This window comes from Acartia tonsa, chromosome 12, assembly GCF_053477335.1.
Source record: "Acartia tonsa isolate MP-2025a chromosome 12, ASM5347733v1, whole genome shotgun sequence".
Classification (NCBI taxonomy): domain Eukaryota; kingdom Metazoa; phylum Arthropoda; class Copepoda; order Calanoida; family Acartiidae; genus Acartia; species Acartia tonsa.
Window position 1 is genome coordinate 34,061,618 of NC_137271.1, and position 18,107 is coordinate 34,079,724.

The following is an 18,107-nucleotide window of genomic DNA, read 5'->3' on the forward strand; positions in this document are numbered from 1 at the left end:
TCTGGCTCAACACTAAAATGATTTAAAGATCCAGCTCTGTTTAAAGAAGCTTCACATGGTACTAGGGACAGTTTTCCGACAAATAAGTTTTTTTAGATGTAGTAAAATTAAGAACATTTATTAAATCTTAATTGGTTGGTAAAAACTAGCATTGTCTGTTCAACTTTTCACAATTTCAATCTACAAAAGGGGTTATTATGTTACAAATCTATTGATCTTCCAATGTTTTATCCTTTAGTCTTTTAAAACGTACAAAAACGAAAAAAAAAATTATTTTTGTGTGTTTTGATTAAGAGATAATAGTTATTTCTCGCATCGTATTATAAACGGCTTTCCGCGGATATAGAATGTACAATTATAAGATTAAAATAAGTTTTTTTAGCCCCGAGGTTCCGAAGGCACGGGCTAAAAAACTTAATCTTATGATTGTACATTTTTATATTCGTAGAAAGCTGGATATAAAACGATGCTAGACATACTGTTTTCGTATGAGTGAGAACCGGTTCCTATCCACCGGATTCGAATGAATACGAGAAACTGTATTTATAACAATTAAAAACGGACTAACAACCACACGTACATGCACTTGTGATAAAGTAGCTCCGCTACCAAAAATACAACTTACATGGATTATAGGAAGTCTTAGACGATAATTTGTCGTTAAAAGATGATAAATGTTCAAAATTGTTGTAAAATCTATCATAAATGTTTATCTATCTATACAATTTGAAAGTATAACTATCTATCCATCTATCTGTCTGTTAAGGGATGATATATGTTATTGTTGAGCCCTTGTGTAAAATCTATTTAGGTAAAAGCTAATAACACAAACCATATAAAGTAAGTAGTAAGGTTTATTGTCTTAACATTTCAATAACCACTGAACCGGTTAAGTTCTCCTTTTTTGGAAATCTCCATATGGTTTTAGGCTATTTACTGCCCCCTTCTTACTAGGGGCGCAGTCGCTTGTTTACCTTTTATCTTATCAATTTGTAGATCTATCTATCCATATACAATTAAATTTCAACGTGTTTTTTTTATTATTTTTCTTATAATTATTTAATATTTTTTTTTGTTATTCTATCCATCCCTATAAAATAAAATCTTCTAAAATTTAGTGTAATTGCCTCGTGTGAAATGGCATTAATGATATTTAACATCCTTAAAGGCAATTTTACACGCTCATCAAAACTCAACCAAACATTAAAACCCACGGATCCACAGGGATAAGACACTGGCCAATAATATTACACAAAGTCATCCCTTCTGCAGATTAAAAGTAGTGGTTGAAACATTTGAACACTCAACTAAATGAACCAAGCAATCAAACTAAATGAACTAAGCTATCAAAGTCCCCAAAGTTGTTAAGACATCGCATAGAAAACGTTATTATAAAACCTTGGGGACTAGTTTGATAAACAGTCCATTGCCCACTCTCTCTCGTCTCCCTGTTAAAACGAGGGACGAGGTAAAAATTCCTACCATCCCCCTTTCCCCCACCCCCCAAAAAAATGTCAAAACCAACGAATGAGAAATTGATGTACACCCCAAATTACGATAAACATTATAACCCTAAAGTAAATTATTATTCATTTAATTTTGATGGTTTGTACAACTCAATCAAGATTTGAAAATAGTCCCCAAAGTTTCAGCCAACGAATGAAAGATCGTGTTAATAATACTTTGGAAACTTTGTTTTTTTCTTGTTTTGTTAGATTACCTCTTCCTCCATTTCTAAATCAAGGTTTAGAACAGTTTTATCTTTAATTATCCCATCCCTGTACACTTAAAACCTTCACAAATCCCCCATTTTCACCCCCCTGCCCTGCAAACCTCTTCACTGCATGTAACCATTTAAATTAGCATTATTTAACACTTTTACCTAAATGACAAACATAAGTGAAGTTTATGCCCTATGAATATTACTTATTAGTAGCAGCAAACCAACTCTATAATTCACTTAGTTTGTCCATTCTTGCATTTCTCTAAAGAAGTCTGAAGCCCAACAGAGCATTACAGATAGACCGACAAAAGGGAATCTTCACAGAAAATTCAGCCGTCTATCTTATATAGCAGCTAAGTAAATCATTATGAACTAACAGACTGACGGCCTATACATTTATTACCATTTGCAGTTTTGTTATGCATCTTGAACGTACATTATAGTTGATTTTAAAGGCACAACCAAGCCTAACTATAAGGAAGGATATATAAAAAATTTCAAATATTTAAACAATAAAGGTTGTGCCTTTCAAAAATGTTGGAAAAATTTGTCCCTCATCCCCCCTTAAATATCCTTACCCCTTCGTATACCCCACCCCTTTTATCTAAGAGACTTTTAGTTAAAACTAAAATTACAGGAGTCAAAGGATAAAGATTTGAAAATGGATTTATTTCAAATCTTAAGCAACAACTTTCTTTTTATAATGATTCCTAAAAAAAATAATTTCTCGTGACTTAACTGAAGCTCTTAAAGCACCAATATTGAAATATAAGTCTAAAACTTTGAACTCAACATATTTTTTAAAAATCTGATCTCCCTAGAATTCGTGAAAAACTCTTCTTCCTTTTCAAGTGCATTATTATTATTTACTCCCTATGCTAAAGATCTTTACATTTAAATTTTTTCTTATGATTTTAAAATTTGTTGATTTGAATAGATGTATAATTGGGCACAAAAACCTCACCGCCCCCCCCCCCCCAAAAAAAAGAGGTCGTCTATCTTTAAAACAGTCGATTAAATGATTTTTTTCCAAGATAAATTAATTGAAATTAATTAAATAGCAGTCGAGAAAATCAAGTTTACCTAAAAATATAGCTCAAAGACTACAGGTAAATCATATATAGGAATTTATTGATAAGAATTGCAAAAATACTAATTATACAAATGCTTTATGTATTACTAGCGGATACGTCCCTAGAGGCCTCTAGTGGCACTTTAAATGTTGTTGTTTGTTAAAGTTAATTTCTTATGTACGATACCACCTTATTTGACGTTGAAGTCTCCCCTAAATTTAATTTTTTTTTGATTTTTTTGTCATTTCTCTTGGGAGGGAGGTGGTACCCTCCCCCAAAATAGTTATAAACCTTCCCGGGACTTATGAGAAGCTACCCTGTTAAGGAGAACCCGATCGGTTCAGCGGTTAGCGAGATCCTTCGGTACACACAGACAGACACACAGACAGACAGACAAACATCCTGTTACTTTAGTATAAGGATAATAGGAATTAGGAATTATTAAATGTACAGTCCTTTTAAGACCACCCAACCCCAGGAGTTGAAGAGTCCTGTGACATTCCATGACATATTGTTCTCTCTCTCTTTTACACACTATCTCTCACTCTCTCTCTCTACCTCTCTCTCTTAATCTCTTTTAATCTCTCTTTCTATCTTTCTCTCTATCTATCTCTTTTTCCCTCTCTTTCTTTTCTTTCTTTCTGTTTCTCTTTGTTCTTATTCTTTAGTAAATTCTTTTTATTTGTCTTTTTCTTAAAATATCTATATTTCTCATTTTTACAAATTTTACAGAAAACACAAAGAATCGAATTAAGACGATCCATAAGAAACGTTGTTCCTTTAGCATTGCTTTATTTTTAAAAATGTTAAACGTCAGAATAACGTAGAATTTATCAGGGAGTTTTATGAATAAGACTAAGGATGATAAATTTATATTTAACCCCAAAGATGAAAAAACAAAATTTCGCCCTTTGTAGATTAAAATCATTGATTAAAAAGTCAACCAATCAACAATATAACTTTAAGTACCAGTGTAATTTACAGTTCCATGTCCCCTCCCTCCCCAAAAATCATAATTTGTATTAGCGTATTTAAAAATATGCAAATTAAAACCAAAACTTAATTCTCAAATTTGTCCTTACACTTAATTTACAGAAATTTCTCTTTCTCTCTCTATCTATCTCTTTCTACCTCTCCCTCTGTTTCTTTCTCTCTCTCCCTCTTTCTCTCTTTTTTCTCTCTATCTATCTATCTTATTACCATAAATGTCTAAAATGTTATGTAAATCTGTAAAAGTGATGGATAGATAAATGACAAATATACAAGTATGAATATGATAAATAGATTTCATAAATGAAAGTTTTCAATGTTAATGATTTCAGCCAAGATGTGCGGGTGTGCAAACATGTCCGCAAAAATATCTGGGTTTTATTCATTGCAAAGTCAATCCAAAATGTTTTTTACAATAAACAATAAATTGATGTCCCCACCCCCAAAAAAAGATTATAAAATAAATCCTTAAGAAAAATATAACTATTGGTTTAAAAGTCAGGACACTGCTAGTTTAAGTCAACCAATCAAACTAATATAAGTTCCCACAGTTTTTGAGCCAACAAATTACAGAACATTTTAAAACAAACGTTAGTACAAGTTTTATTCAAAGTCCAATATCATCTCCCTCCCAAGGCTATTTTCTAGTATTAAACTTGCTATTCAACATTTAAAATTGTGCTGCATTGATCGGACACCCGCTATGTGTGTTTGTATTTCCTAATATGGAATAAGGACATAAGGGAGAACACCATTTAAAACAAGAATACATTCATGGGACAATGGATAATAAATTATTTTTTTCTCAGTCAACAAAACTACTCTTTTGATGGGGAAGGGAGGGAATATGAGTTTTAAATGCGTTCTCCGAGCCGTTGACCCAAAATCTCGCTAACTAGAATAGTCAAAACTTGTACACTATTATGTAAAACTATTAAAGTAATATAGTAATTTTGTTTATCAAAATTGGGGTTGTACATAATTCTATCTTCCATTATCTTATCTGTAAGATCCCTGCCTTTTGTTGATAAGTTTGGGAAATGTTACTTAATACAGTTTAATTCTGAATTAAGAATTTAAGGCTAGTCATCAATTTATAGCTACCCTCCGATTTTATATCAAGACATAGATAGATATTTAATAAAGAAATATATTGATAGAAACTTGAAAGATATATAATAGATACCCTCAAACATTGTATAGATAGAAAAACATATTATAGATACCTGTATCTATAGCTACTATTTGAATTTCATAGCTACTCTCTGACTCCCTATCAAGTGTAGAGTGTAGAAAAATATCTCCTGTAGATGCATTCACTGAAAACTTATTTCCATAACTCTCCTAAAAAAAATTTTTTATTAAATTTTGAATACCAATAATACAAAAACCAAAAAATTTCAAACTAATTAGCAAATGAGTTTTATTTTTCTACTATTATTAAAATGAAATACATAAAATACCAGTTTTGTTCAGCCTTCAGCCCCTCGGTGCAAAACTATTTTCTTATATATGTATTTTAATATCCGCGGAAAGCTGTATTTAATACAATGCTATAAATAAATAATAAAGTTTACCTTCATGGTGTATTTAATAACGTTATGTGGTGGATTGTCCGGGTCCGTGGCTTGTAACCGGGTAATGTAACGGGGCAATTGTTCATCCACCGCCGTTGTCCGCCGTTGATTACCGTTTCCTGAAAAATAATGGTTTTAGAAAGTTGTATGTAAAATTGAAAGAGATATTATCTAAAAAACAAATAAATTTTCATTATAAAAAGTAGTAAAGTTTTTTTGTCTATTAAGATATCGCTAACCAATAAACTAATACAGATCTTCATTTTAAGAAAGCTTCACAAAGATCAAGGGACGGTTTTAGACTATTTCTAAACCACACCCCCCTCCCCTTGAATACAGATCACCTAGAAACTGATGCGTAGCCACAACTTGATTTCGTATTTATATCCCACTACCAAAGTAACATAACGTCTGTTTGTGTCCAGCTTAAGATATCTGGACCGATATGCTTCTCCTTTCCAGTGAACCTTCTTATAAGTCCAGGGAAGGTATATACCTCCACCCTCTCTTTAGAGAAAAAAAACTCTCCGCTAAAAAAGATTAAATTTCACTTTTTCTTTGTAAAACTAAAATGGAATGGGGAAGGTCAACTTGCCCCCCACCCTCTCCTCCTTTCCCTAAAGCGCCGCTAGATATTTTGGGTAAAATAAGCAAAAATCATAAAAAAAAGTTCCCCAAAAACCATGTAAATGACGAGAAAGCACTAACATTTTTTTTAATTGGTTGAAGAAGTAAACACTAGATGCCTCTTTTTCAAAAAGGCATAAAAATATATATAAATACCTTGATTTATATCACCATAACCCTCAACAACTCTCACATGATACGGGGTGTCCAAAAATTTAGGGGCGCTGTCATTCACATCCTCGATGTAGATACTGACAGAGGCGGTGTCGTACTTCACTGGGTCCCCACTGTCTTCAGCCTAGGGGACAAATATGATTTAATTATTCAGGGATCTTAAGAGATAAGACAATGGCCGATAAATTGATGTACATCCCCAATGACGGCACACAAAATTACCCATTATGAAGATAAATATTAGTGGTTGAAACGTTTTGACTCTCAACCAACCAATCAACATACAATAAATCACTAAAGTTGTTAAGCCAACTAATAAAAAAAGGTGATTTTAAAACTTTGGGGACTATTGTAAAAAACAGCCCAATGTCCCCTCCCTCTCTGCTTGCTCATATAGGTGTTTTTGACTTACACAAATTTTTTTTTATTATTTCATACTTGTTTTAAACCATTTTAGGGAAAATTAAATAGAATTTTCAAATCTAATGCTAGGTTACAAAAAAAACTTCTGTGTTAAAAAAACATTGGTTGAACAGTTAAGACACTCCCTGAAAAATAACTTTACCTGTATGGTTAGTTGATAAGCATTCTTTCTTTCAAATTCAAGCTTTCTATTGACCCTCAATACTCCAGAATGTTCACCAATAGTAAAATCTCGAGTCTTGTCCCCAGAAACTATTGTGTATCTAAAACAAAATAAAGTAATAAACATATAAACTTTCATCAACTTATTTATAAATAGGCAGATATATCACTACTCAAAGGGGTACTTTTGAAATAGCAATTTTTATTATTCAATAAATTTACATGAAACTTTTTAGTTTACACATAGAAATTTTTTAACATTATCTAAATCATTTGAAATAACATTAAATAATCAACAACATTATAAATTTTGTAAATAAAACAAAAATCAATGTGTACCTTATATCTCCATTGGGGCCGCTATCCGCATCAAATGCAGTTGTCTCCAAAATATTCTGCCCAATCGTCGCATTCTCCATCAGTGTTGTACTGTACTGCCGTGGCTGAAATGTTGGCGTGTTGTCGTTTGTGTCCACAACATGGATCTTAATCTCGGCACTGCTCGACAACCGCGGCCGTCCCATGTCCATAACGGTGACCGTTAATACGTACATTGAACGCGCCTCGCGGTCAAGAACGCTTCGCGTTCGCAGTATCCCGTCCAGCCGGCCAATATCAAAGGCGTCAGAATCACTGTTGGTAATAAAGTATTCAATATCGGCGTTAGCGCCGGTATCACGATCAACAACCGTTACCGGCATAACAACGGTATTTACCGGTTGATTTTCCAACACGTAGGCGTCTAATGGAGACGTTATTTCCGGCACTGAATCGTTAATGTCCTCAAGGCTAAGCTTAACGGTCGTAGTGGCGGAGTTTCGTCCTGCCCCAACGGTTGATTTACCGCCGTCTATGGCTTTGACGACGAACTCGTAGTTTGCTTGTTGTTCTCGGTCCAGTGGTTGTTTGGAGACTAGGGTGCCGTTTTGCAGCACAGAAAATACCTCTTCTGCCTCTCCTAAACATTCAAAATTTAAAAATTTCTTATAAATTAATAAATATAATACATACAATTTAAAAGTCACATTATTTCTTTAAGTATTGTAATAGGAGAAAGACTCTAATTATTTTATCATTTATAAAATAAATTAGGTGTACAGACAGGAGACAGCTGTTTTAGAGATCCTATGGAACACACAAAGGAAATTTTTAAAAATTATTAGTAGATGTAATTCTTAATTAAAGTTAAGCTCAAAAGCATTAATTAAATAGAAACTTCACAAAAAATATAACTTATCAATTACCTATGATGCTGTACTGAATCCTGCCATTATCTCCAGAATCCAGGTCGGTGGCCTCCAGGTCCAGAATTCCAGCGCCAGACACAATATTCTCAGGTACAGAGGTTGTATAGGTTGACCGCTTAAATTCTGGGCTGTTATCATTCACGTCTTTCACGTTGATGTATACCGTTACCGTTGAACTAAAAGTAATTGTAATTCTTGTTAAAAGTTACAGGAAGTTTGTCTGTGTGTGTTTAGCAATGAATCCAAATATTTTTTTTACTTTTCTTATTCTCTATTCATTATAACTTTTTTAACCACTGATTAGTTGTATAATTTTCTTAGAAGTAAAGTTTAGAAAACTAAAGAATATCACACTAATTAAGCTTTAGAAAATATAAATAGTTTGCTCATTAAATCATTTTGAAAGCATTCATTCATTTAGGTTGAAGCTTTCTAAAATACAATGTGAAAGCTTTAAATACAGAATGATTTAGCTGTGCTTGTTATAGATAAAACCTCTTACAAGCTATTTTGGAAAAGTTAAAGTTCTTTCACAACTACACTCATTACTGGTCACAAAATTCAAGAATGTCTCTATTTTTATAAAAATAAAAAAATGGCCCTTAAAGATCTAAAAAGTTTATTTTTTTCATTGGTTATATTCCTTAACCTCCCTAAATAGTTATAATTTTTAAAAACTTTTGTTTTGCCAATATAGTCATGCTACTGTTGTTCTAATACAAAAAATTATATTATTGCGACGCCTAGCGGTTAATTTAAAACTACAAATCACCTTAGTTGCGGAGTGCCTCTATCCTGGCCGGAGACAACAAAGATGTAGTGTTCATTTCTCTCATAGTCCAGCTCTGATGTGAGTGTGAAGACTCCGGTGGCCGGGTTCAAGGAGAACACGTCCTTGCCCCATTCTGTGATCAGCTGGTAGTCTACCTCGGAGTTGAGGCCCAGGTCTGCATCACTAGCTGCTACCTTTCCAACAAGAGTGCCCTGGGGAAAAAAGAATTGTTAGAATATATAGGTATATCTTCACAAATATTAGTTTTATATTTCTATAATCCTCAAGAGATAACGGTAATTAAAATATTGATGCCTAGGGACCTTCAGAAACATCAAAACTATATTATAATTTACCCCTTTCCTTCCTCCCTTTATTCCTAAGTTAGATGTACCATTCGAATGCACGTTCAAAATTTTAATATCTGAACTTCAGTAGAAAAAATATTTAGCGCTGCGCCCCTAGAAACATAGTGCATTTTCATTCTTTTAAACAAAATTTAAGGGCAATAACTCAACCCTCCCACCCCTTTGGACGCGCTACACAAACTTGTTACCTTAGGTGAAGTTTCTGACAATTCAAATGAGAAGATTGAGTTGGTAAATTCTGGTATGTTGTCATTCTCGTCACCAATCTAAAAAAATATAAAATGATATAAAAGTAACAGGATCTGTGCCTGTCTGTACCGAATGATCTATCTAACCGCTGACCCGGTATGGTTCAACTTTTCATAGGTTCAACTCCCCCACTCCATCACCTCAAGTGCCACTAGTGGTCTCTAGAGGCGTTACCACGTACTGGTTATTAATAAAACACTAATCAATAATGGGAAATATTAATTAATGGGAAAGTTAGTTAAGCAGTTGGCGAGATCTTAGGTGTCAGCCATAAAGACTTGTAAAAAATACATTCCAGATATTAATGTATAAACAAAATGAAAATTGATCTTTACTAATTAAAAGTGTTTATGACAGTTTTCTTCTAATTAGCAATAAGTAAGTTTATAAGAACCTAGTAATAGTGTCTAACTTTTTATCTTTGTGACGTAACAAAAATCGAAGGATGAGAGGGGATGTGGGAAAGGAAACCCCTAAAAAAGAGATGGATCTTTGTTACGTTAGAAACATAAAAAGTTAGACACAATTACTAGGTTCAGTTTATAAGGTTCAATATAGTTTTACACTAAAAAATATTATAGATACAAAAAGTTTTATTCTGATACGACAATTCTATGACTTACCATAATGATAAGGTTGATATCAGCAAACTGAGCCCCATCAGACACCCGCACTCTCATTTCATACTCATCCACAGTCTCTCTATCTACATTCACCTAGATAGATAGATAGATAGATAGATAGATAGATAGTTTGACAGATATATAGATAGATAGATTGATAGATAGATAGATTGACAGATATATATATATAGATAGATAGATAGATAGATTGACAGACAGATAGATAGATAGATTGATAGATAGATAGATTGACAGATATATAGATCGATAGATAGATAGATAGATAAATTGACAGACAGACAGACAGGCAGACAGACAGACAGACAGACAGACAGACAGACAGACAGACAGACAGACAGACAGACAGACAGACAGACAGACAGACAGACAGACAGACAGACAGACAGACAGACAGACAGACAGACAGACAGACAGACAGACAGACAGACAGACAGACAGGCAGACATACAGACAAACAGATAAACAAACAGACAAACATACAGACAGACAGATAGACAGACAAACATACAGACAGACAGATAGATAGATAAAAACACACACAAAAATTTACCTTTAGCCGCAATTCGCCGCTGTTCTCGGCCAGATCAAAAATATCCGCGTTCCCGCTGATCATGCTGTACTTTAGTAGCGAGTTTGAATCCGCGTCAAAAGCGTCCAGGGTATAAACAACCTCGCCTGGCAGGGTATTTTCCGAGATCTTAATGTGCGGCGGATTCAGGAATTTAGGGGCCGTGTCGTTCAAGTCATCCACATAAACAGTAACCTAGAAAAAAAATATTATTTTATTTTTTAAAAATCAAAATACTATAGCTTCAAATAAGAAATGCAGCTACTGTAAAATATGTCATTACTTCTTTATATTATAAACGTAAAAATTTCAATTAAAATAAGTTAGAAGTTATATAATTTATTCAAATATTTTTTTATGTAAGTTTTTCTAGCCCTAATCAAATTATGGTTCCCATCTTTGTTGTTTTTAAAGTCAGAATAATAGAACTAGATATAAAATATTAAAAGCATGAATAAATAAATGGTGTAAATCCGAATTGACACACTATCTGTTTGTACTGTAAATACTCTGCTGAAATATAATACTTGAATTTTTAGAGGTTATTCAAACTGCAGACCAAAAAGTTCCTCAACTCTAATATAAAACATGTATGCCAGGATACAACAAAGTAATTTCCATCAAAGTTCCTATCGAGTACTGGGTTTTACCTAACCCCTGCTGGGGCCCTAACATTGCGCAATGCTAAGCCCATACCTTAATATAATCTAACCAAACCTTAACTGACCTATAGTGATAACCAAACAAACAAAAAAATCCCCCCTCCCTATTTTTATTTTTTTTTTAGATGAGAGGATGGTGGAAATTTTTTGCTCTACTTAGAAATCCCTTACTAATATTTTTAAAATGTAAGATAATGATATTCTCTATGGAATAAAAATAGCTATTAATTTCAGTAATTTTAACCAAGTGTAGAACCATTGTTTACTTTCTCTAATTCATTACTGGTGCGAATTGATAACTGCAAATAAACAGTTGTCCAAAAGGCTTCGAAACCGAATTAGAACCGGTTCTCAGCCATACTGAAAAATTATTTATAGCATCGTCATAGAGACAACAATAGAGCTAACAAAACTTGTTTAAATCTTATGATGTTTCATTTTCATATTGGCGGAAAGCATCTATAATACGATGCGCTAAATAACTATACCTATATTTTTATCTCAAAGTTAATTAGCCATTTAAAAAAAATACTGCAAACTACACCCTACCATTTTTCAATTTGACGACTTTCGATGGTAAGTTTTTCTTGCTTATTGGCCAATGCATTCACCTACTCTTGCTCTTTATGTAACACATATAACATAGAAATGTACATTATTCGAAAGTAGGCCATTAAATAAAAGGTGTATTTCTATTTCATTTCAAAATGAATAGCATAAACTGTGCAACAAGGTTTGAACCCCATTCAATGTTTGTTATCTAACAATAATAAATAATTGAATGCAATTTATAAATTGGGATGCAAAACTTTTTAAACAGTTTTCAAGGACAGGTACAAGTATTCTTAAACCTTTATTGCACTATAGAAAAAGAAAATCTCCTTAAATTAAGAAAAGAACAACATCCCCCCACCCCCCACCTAAGTTTTAAAATAAAATGAAATTAAGGAGTGAGTAACAAGGGGTAGGTAGGAAAAGTTCCTAACCCGGCGGGGCTACTCACTATTTAATATTATGTAACCTAATCTATCTAGTAATGGAGAAACAAAGAAAAACTACACCACCTTCCCTTATTTTTATTTTATTTCACAATGGGGGGGGGGCTGGGGGGGGGGTGTTGTGTTGATCGACTAAGGGAAACTTCAGATAATTTGTCCCTTCTCCGCCATTCATTAGGTGTCTCTTTCATTGATAAAAAGCAGGGATCGGAAGCCTCACGTAAGCCGCGTGTAAGCCTCAGTGAAATCGTGATTTTATCACTATAAAATTTAGCTGGATGTATAAAACGGCTCTTTAGCAGACAATCCTTCTTTCTTAAATTTTTTTTTCTGCTCACAAGCAGGTTTAAAACTGAGGCTTATGCGCGGCTTACGTGAGGCTTCCGATCCCTGATAAAAAGATAGAAACTGGTAGAGTACAATGAAAGACAAAAACAAAAGGGTTGATTACAGACAGATGTTTTTAAACAAATAGACAGAGACAGACACTTTGTCTAATTTTCTAAAAATCAAATGGGAAAATTAAAGAAGGTAAGTTTAATAGTTAATAATTATCGTATCATAGATAATTTTCCACGTAAAAATTTAAAGATGAATACCAATTTTGTTAGTCCCAAAGGGCCGAGGAAATACTGGCAAAAAGTATCATAGAATGAAAAAACAGCAAAACAATCATGGCTTAAGAAATAATAGTTTTATTAATTATTGTGAATTTGAAGAATATTTTTTTTGCCTATTTCTCCATCAAAGCTATCATATAAATGATAGTAAAAACATAATGTAAAGGCAAAATAGTTTTTTGAAGATACAATGTCTTAGTAATCTTCTTGTGCTTTTAAGAATAGTTAGGATTGAAAGCTAGAAGAAGCGCACATGAGCATATACATAGCAGGGCAGGGACTATTTTAAAAAAAAAAGGTAAAAAAAAAATATTTTGGGGTGTTAATTTAACATTCATTCCCTGCTTGCACGCCCCTTAAGTATGCGGAAAAAAGAGTACAAAAGGAAGATAAGTAATGCAAAAAAGGCAGACCAATCAATTTTATACTAAAGAAATCATAAACAGAATGACAAAACAAACTAGTCAGATGAATTTGAGGACCAATTTTCATCAGGTCATCCTAGCTTAATTTTTTGGAGGGGTGTGGCGGGGGTTAAACCCTTTTCTTTGAACATCCTTGATTTCACCCCAATAGATATTATTTTTAATTAAAATCAAAACCTAATAGAGTATTTTTACAGAATTTTACAATATGTTAAAGGGTCGGCATTTTTGATAGAAAAGTTAAAGGAAGTTTTTGTCAAATTTCTTCAATCATAAATACTTTTTTTGCCCAAATCTTTTTCCCACAAAAAATAAAAAGAATTGTAAAGGATTAATTCGCAGCTCTATCAAATCTCTAAGGAAATATTTTTTTCGGTATTTTTCAGCTGCCATTTTTCTTTTAAATGATGAGCTAAAAATGAGTAAAAGAGAACCTTGTCGGTTCACCGGTAAGCTAGATCTTTCGGTACATACACACAGACAGACAGGGAGACAACCCTCTTTCATCGTTTCTTTTTTTAAAATCCTTTTTAAAAGCGAAGCTTTTCTATAATTAGGGTCGGTCCGTCCGAACGTCCGTAACGGATAGCTTTTTTCGTTAATTTAGGCATGTTAGAATTGTCCTATCGATTTCAAATTTTGCATGGTGATTCCTTTAATAGTTAGGTACGATTTAGAAAGCTTAACAACTCTATAATCATCACCAAAATGTCCGTACGTCCATTTTAAACATGTCGATGTTTTTTACTTTTTTAACAACAAATTTTTATGTGATCTAATCATCCGATTGATCTGATTTTTTGGTATATTAATTCCTGGGACAACAAAGTATAATGTAATAAGCGAAGCAACTCTAAAATCAAGTCCTAAAAATGTAAGTATGTCCATATACATTATCCTGAATCAAGCTGTTTTTCAACAAACTTACTTACAATTTTGCTTTGACTCTTACACATTTATATTCTGATTATTCAGTTCTGACACTATACAAGTATTAATGACCGTTTGTACTACCGTTTCTGTGCTTCGCTTTTATGGATGTTGTCATCCTTGTTTAATTTAAAATTGAAAATGAATGCACTTGACCAAAAATGTTTGTGTAGAATCCTTTATTATTCCAAACACGTTTATCTATAATTGTGCGGGGCTGACACGACAATTTTATAAAAACCTTTTTAAAAGCGAAGCTTTTCTATAATTTGGGTCGGTCCGTCCGTGTATCCATCTGTCAGTAAAGGTTAGATATTTTCGTTTATTTAGACAATTTACAATTGTACGATCGATTTCAAACTTTGAATGGTAATTCCTGTAGCAGTTAGGTACGATTTAAAAAACGTAGCAACTCTATAATCGTTACCAGAATGTCCGTACGTCCATTTTTAACATGTTAATTTTTAACTTTTTTAACTTCAAATTTTATGTGTTTTAATTATCCAATTAATCTGTTTTTTGGAAAACTGATTTCTAGGACAACAAAGTAATATGTTATAAGCGCGAACCATCTCTATAATCAAGTCCTAATAATGTAAGTATGTATGTAAACTTCATGTATTTAAGCAGTTTTTCAACAAATTTGCTTTCGATTTTGTTTCGACTTTTATACATTTATATGCAGTTTTTTAGTTCTGACACTATTTAAGTGTTCGTTTGTCCTACCGTTTCAGAGCTTCGCTTTTATGGATGTTGTCATCCTTGTTCTATATGTGCCTTCGCACAGCTATGCAAGCGTGCATATATTACAACAAATAAAATACATTAAGAAAATAGCCAATATGAAATTGGATACCTTACACTACATCTAATAACAAAATTTATTTTTTAATTTTGCTTAAAAACTTTGAATTCTTTAATTGAATCTCCGTTGGTTCATTCAAATATAGACCTTTCAACTAATAATTTTGTCTACAGAGGGGGTTATTTGTATCATCATTGGGATGTACACAAATCACGTTCATTGCCTTATCCCTTAAAATCCATAATTTTTATCCAGGATGCATTTATATTAGAAGTTCTGTATAAACACCATATATGTACAACATATTTGTGCTTTGCTATGCGTTCAATGTCCTGTGCATAAAGGTTTTACAAATAGAGGAATAAGGAAAAATGAAATTACAACTAGGAGATTTAACAAGGTATCTAAAGGGATATGACAATGACAGATGGATTGATGTACATTCCCAAAGATGATACACAAAATTACCCCTTCTGTAGCGTAAAATTAGTAGTTAAAACGTTTGAACAATCAACTTATAAAACCAGCCAATCAAAATTCACTAAGTCCCCAAAGTTGCTAGGCCAACGAATAAGAAAACGTTATTATAAAAATTTGGGGACTAGTGTCCCCTCTATCTCTCTGAGAATTAACCATGCAGGGTCCCTTAACCCTGTAGAAAGAACTTAATAGTGTAGGGGGATGGGGGCTCAAAAACCCATTCTATCTTAAAACATGCTATTTTCAAATTTAAACTTTAAAATATTTCTAAACTATATTTAAACTTTCTACAAATGTATACCTTTATTTGTAAGCAGTTAAATCTAAACATACAAACAAGCCTTAGTCTAAAATATGTAGTATACATTAAATTCAACACAAAAACTTTTTAAAGAGATTTTTAAAAGCAATGTTACTCTAATAAGTAAGGAGCTGTTTTAATAGAAACTCAAGAAAATCATTTAGAAAATCGGAATTTAGACCCATATCTAATTTAATCATATTTATTATAAACATTTAAAAATACATAAATTCATAGTTTGTTTCATGTTTATCTCGAAATAAATTATTTAAAAACAGCAGAAAGTCTAGATCCCCATTCCCTTAATTAAACTAATGGGAACAATCCAACCACATTAATGGTTAGAGTACGTACACATTTTGATACAAAGAACAATCATTTTGCAATAAATCATAAATGACTAAACATAAGCAAAACTCTGCTCGAGAATACTTTAACGTTGGATGTATTTTTATATGTTATAAATCTTTTTTTTTTTGGATACTTAAAATAATCTGCTGGTTTGTAAGATATAAAAAGATTTAAATCACTTTCACTTTAGTATGTGAGAATCTCGGGGATATTAAGGGATAAGACAATGGACGATAAATTGTTATACATTCACAATGATGATTATCAAAATCACCCATTCTGTAGAATAAAATTTTTTAATGAAAAGTGAGCCAACCAATCAAAATTTTATAAATGTACCAAAAGTTTTTATGTTCATGAATAAGAAAACGTGATGATAATAATTTACATCCCAATGTCCCCTCCCTCCCTGAAAGATTAAGTGAATTCATTTTGGAATGTAATCTTTAACATTTTGTTCGCATTTTTGCTTAGACAAAAAAAACACAAGATAAAATACCTATTCCAAGCCATATAAATAAGAAATAACACAAATAAAACAGTTAAAATCTATGCTTATAAAATTATAAAAGGGTTATACTTTTTTTGGATGTTCTGATAGATCGTATCCTATTTTGAGGAAATACGGAAATATATCAATTTGTGTGTTTCATATTTTTAAAGAAGTTGTATCAACTTTTTTTTTTTATAGCTAGCCGGTCCTTTTAGTAAGTAGTAGATGTAAAATTTTTCATAGAATTCAGATATGCAATCGTTTTTTTTGTAGACCTCTTATTTTTAAGTAATTTAAGTTTAAAAAAAAAAAATTAAGTCGATTTTAAGGTACTAAAATGCAACAAAAAAAAAGAAAGAAAATGGCCATTATGAACAAAAATAGTAAGATCTTTAATTTGACACCTTACTTTTTCAATTCTGTCAGGTAATTATTGAAAAAATCGATTTTTTTAAACCCACGAGAATAAAAACTTTGAACTCAATTTTATCATTTCACAAGTAAAAAAATATGGGTTCATATATACCTTTAGAATCAGAAAAATATTACGAATCCATTGTAAGCAAAATTGAAAAAAAAAGTTTACAATATAGTATATAAACTACAATAAAAGGAATTATATGAAAATATCATATTATATTGTACAGGCAACGTCTTAACTTTTGAATTGAGTATAAAAATGGGAAGGGGGTATAGAGGGGGTAAAGAGGGGGTAAAAAAGGGAAGACGATAGTGTTGCCAGAACAAAAAATACAATTGGCCATTTTTAAATTTTTTAATTTTTTTACTTTTTTTAAATTTTGCTTACAATGGATTCGTAATATTTTTCTGATTCTAAAGGTATATATGAACCCATGTTTTTTATGTCTGTTTGAGAAAATATTTAGGTCTAAAGTTTTTATTAAACCGAGGTTAAAAAAATAGATTTTTTCAATAATTACTCAACAGAATTTTAAAAGTAAGGTGTCAAATTAAAGATCTTACTATTTTTGTTCTTACTGGCCATTTTCTTCTTTTATTTTGTTGCGTTTTAGTACCTTAAAACCGACTTAATTATTTTTTAAAAAAACTTAAATTACTTAAAAAATAAGAGGTCTACAAAAAAAACGATTGCATATCTGAATTCTATGAAAAATTTTACATCTACTACTTACTAAAAGAACCGGCTAGCTATAAAAAAAAAGTTTATACACCTTCTTTGTCAATAAACAAGGACAAACAGAATATTCTTGTTTTGGAGTGGCTACGCTGTGCATTAAAGTTATTCAGTTTTATTGCATTTGTATTGTTCACAATTAAAAACCTTTTAAGTATATTGGAAATAAAATCAAGCAATTGATTCTTAAATTGCATAAAGCAATATTAAATTCTTGTATTAAAAAACTAGCGGCTGCACCTCATTTTAGATTTAAAGTATAAGGTAAATAAATTAACGCTGGGCCATT

The 18,107-nt window shown here is 32.0% G+C and overlaps 1 protein-coding gene across 1 annotated transcript in view; it reads right to left on the reverse strand.

Annotated features, from left to right (window-relative positions):
- The window catches only part of ft (cadherin-related tumor suppressor fat), a 109,414-nt gene that overhangs the window by 21,583 nt on the left and 69,724 nt on the right, over nucleotides 1–18,107 (reverse strand). The window contains exons 19-28 of the mRNA XM_080178435.1: nucleotides 10,580–10,792; nucleotides 10,009–10,101; nucleotides 9,325–9,402; nucleotides 8,769–8,980; nucleotides 7,994–8,172; nucleotides 7,089–7,707; nucleotides 6,730–6,850; nucleotides 6,147–6,288; nucleotides 5,364–5,482; nucleotides 5,013–5,130 (exon numbers count right to left, since the gene is read on the reverse strand). Coding sequence (XP_080034561.1) covers nucleotides 5,013–5,130; nucleotides 5,364–5,482; nucleotides 6,147–6,288; nucleotides 6,730–6,850; nucleotides 7,089–7,707; nucleotides 7,994–8,172; nucleotides 8,769–8,980; nucleotides 9,325–9,402; nucleotides 10,009–10,101; nucleotides 10,580–10,792 — 1,894 coding nt within the window. The remainder of the gene's footprint in view (nucleotides 1–5,012; nucleotides 5,131–5,363; nucleotides 5,483–6,146; nucleotides 6,289–6,729; nucleotides 6,851–7,088; nucleotides 7,708–7,993; nucleotides 8,173–8,768; nucleotides 8,981–9,324; nucleotides 9,403–10,008; nucleotides 10,102–10,579; nucleotides 10,793–18,107) is intronic.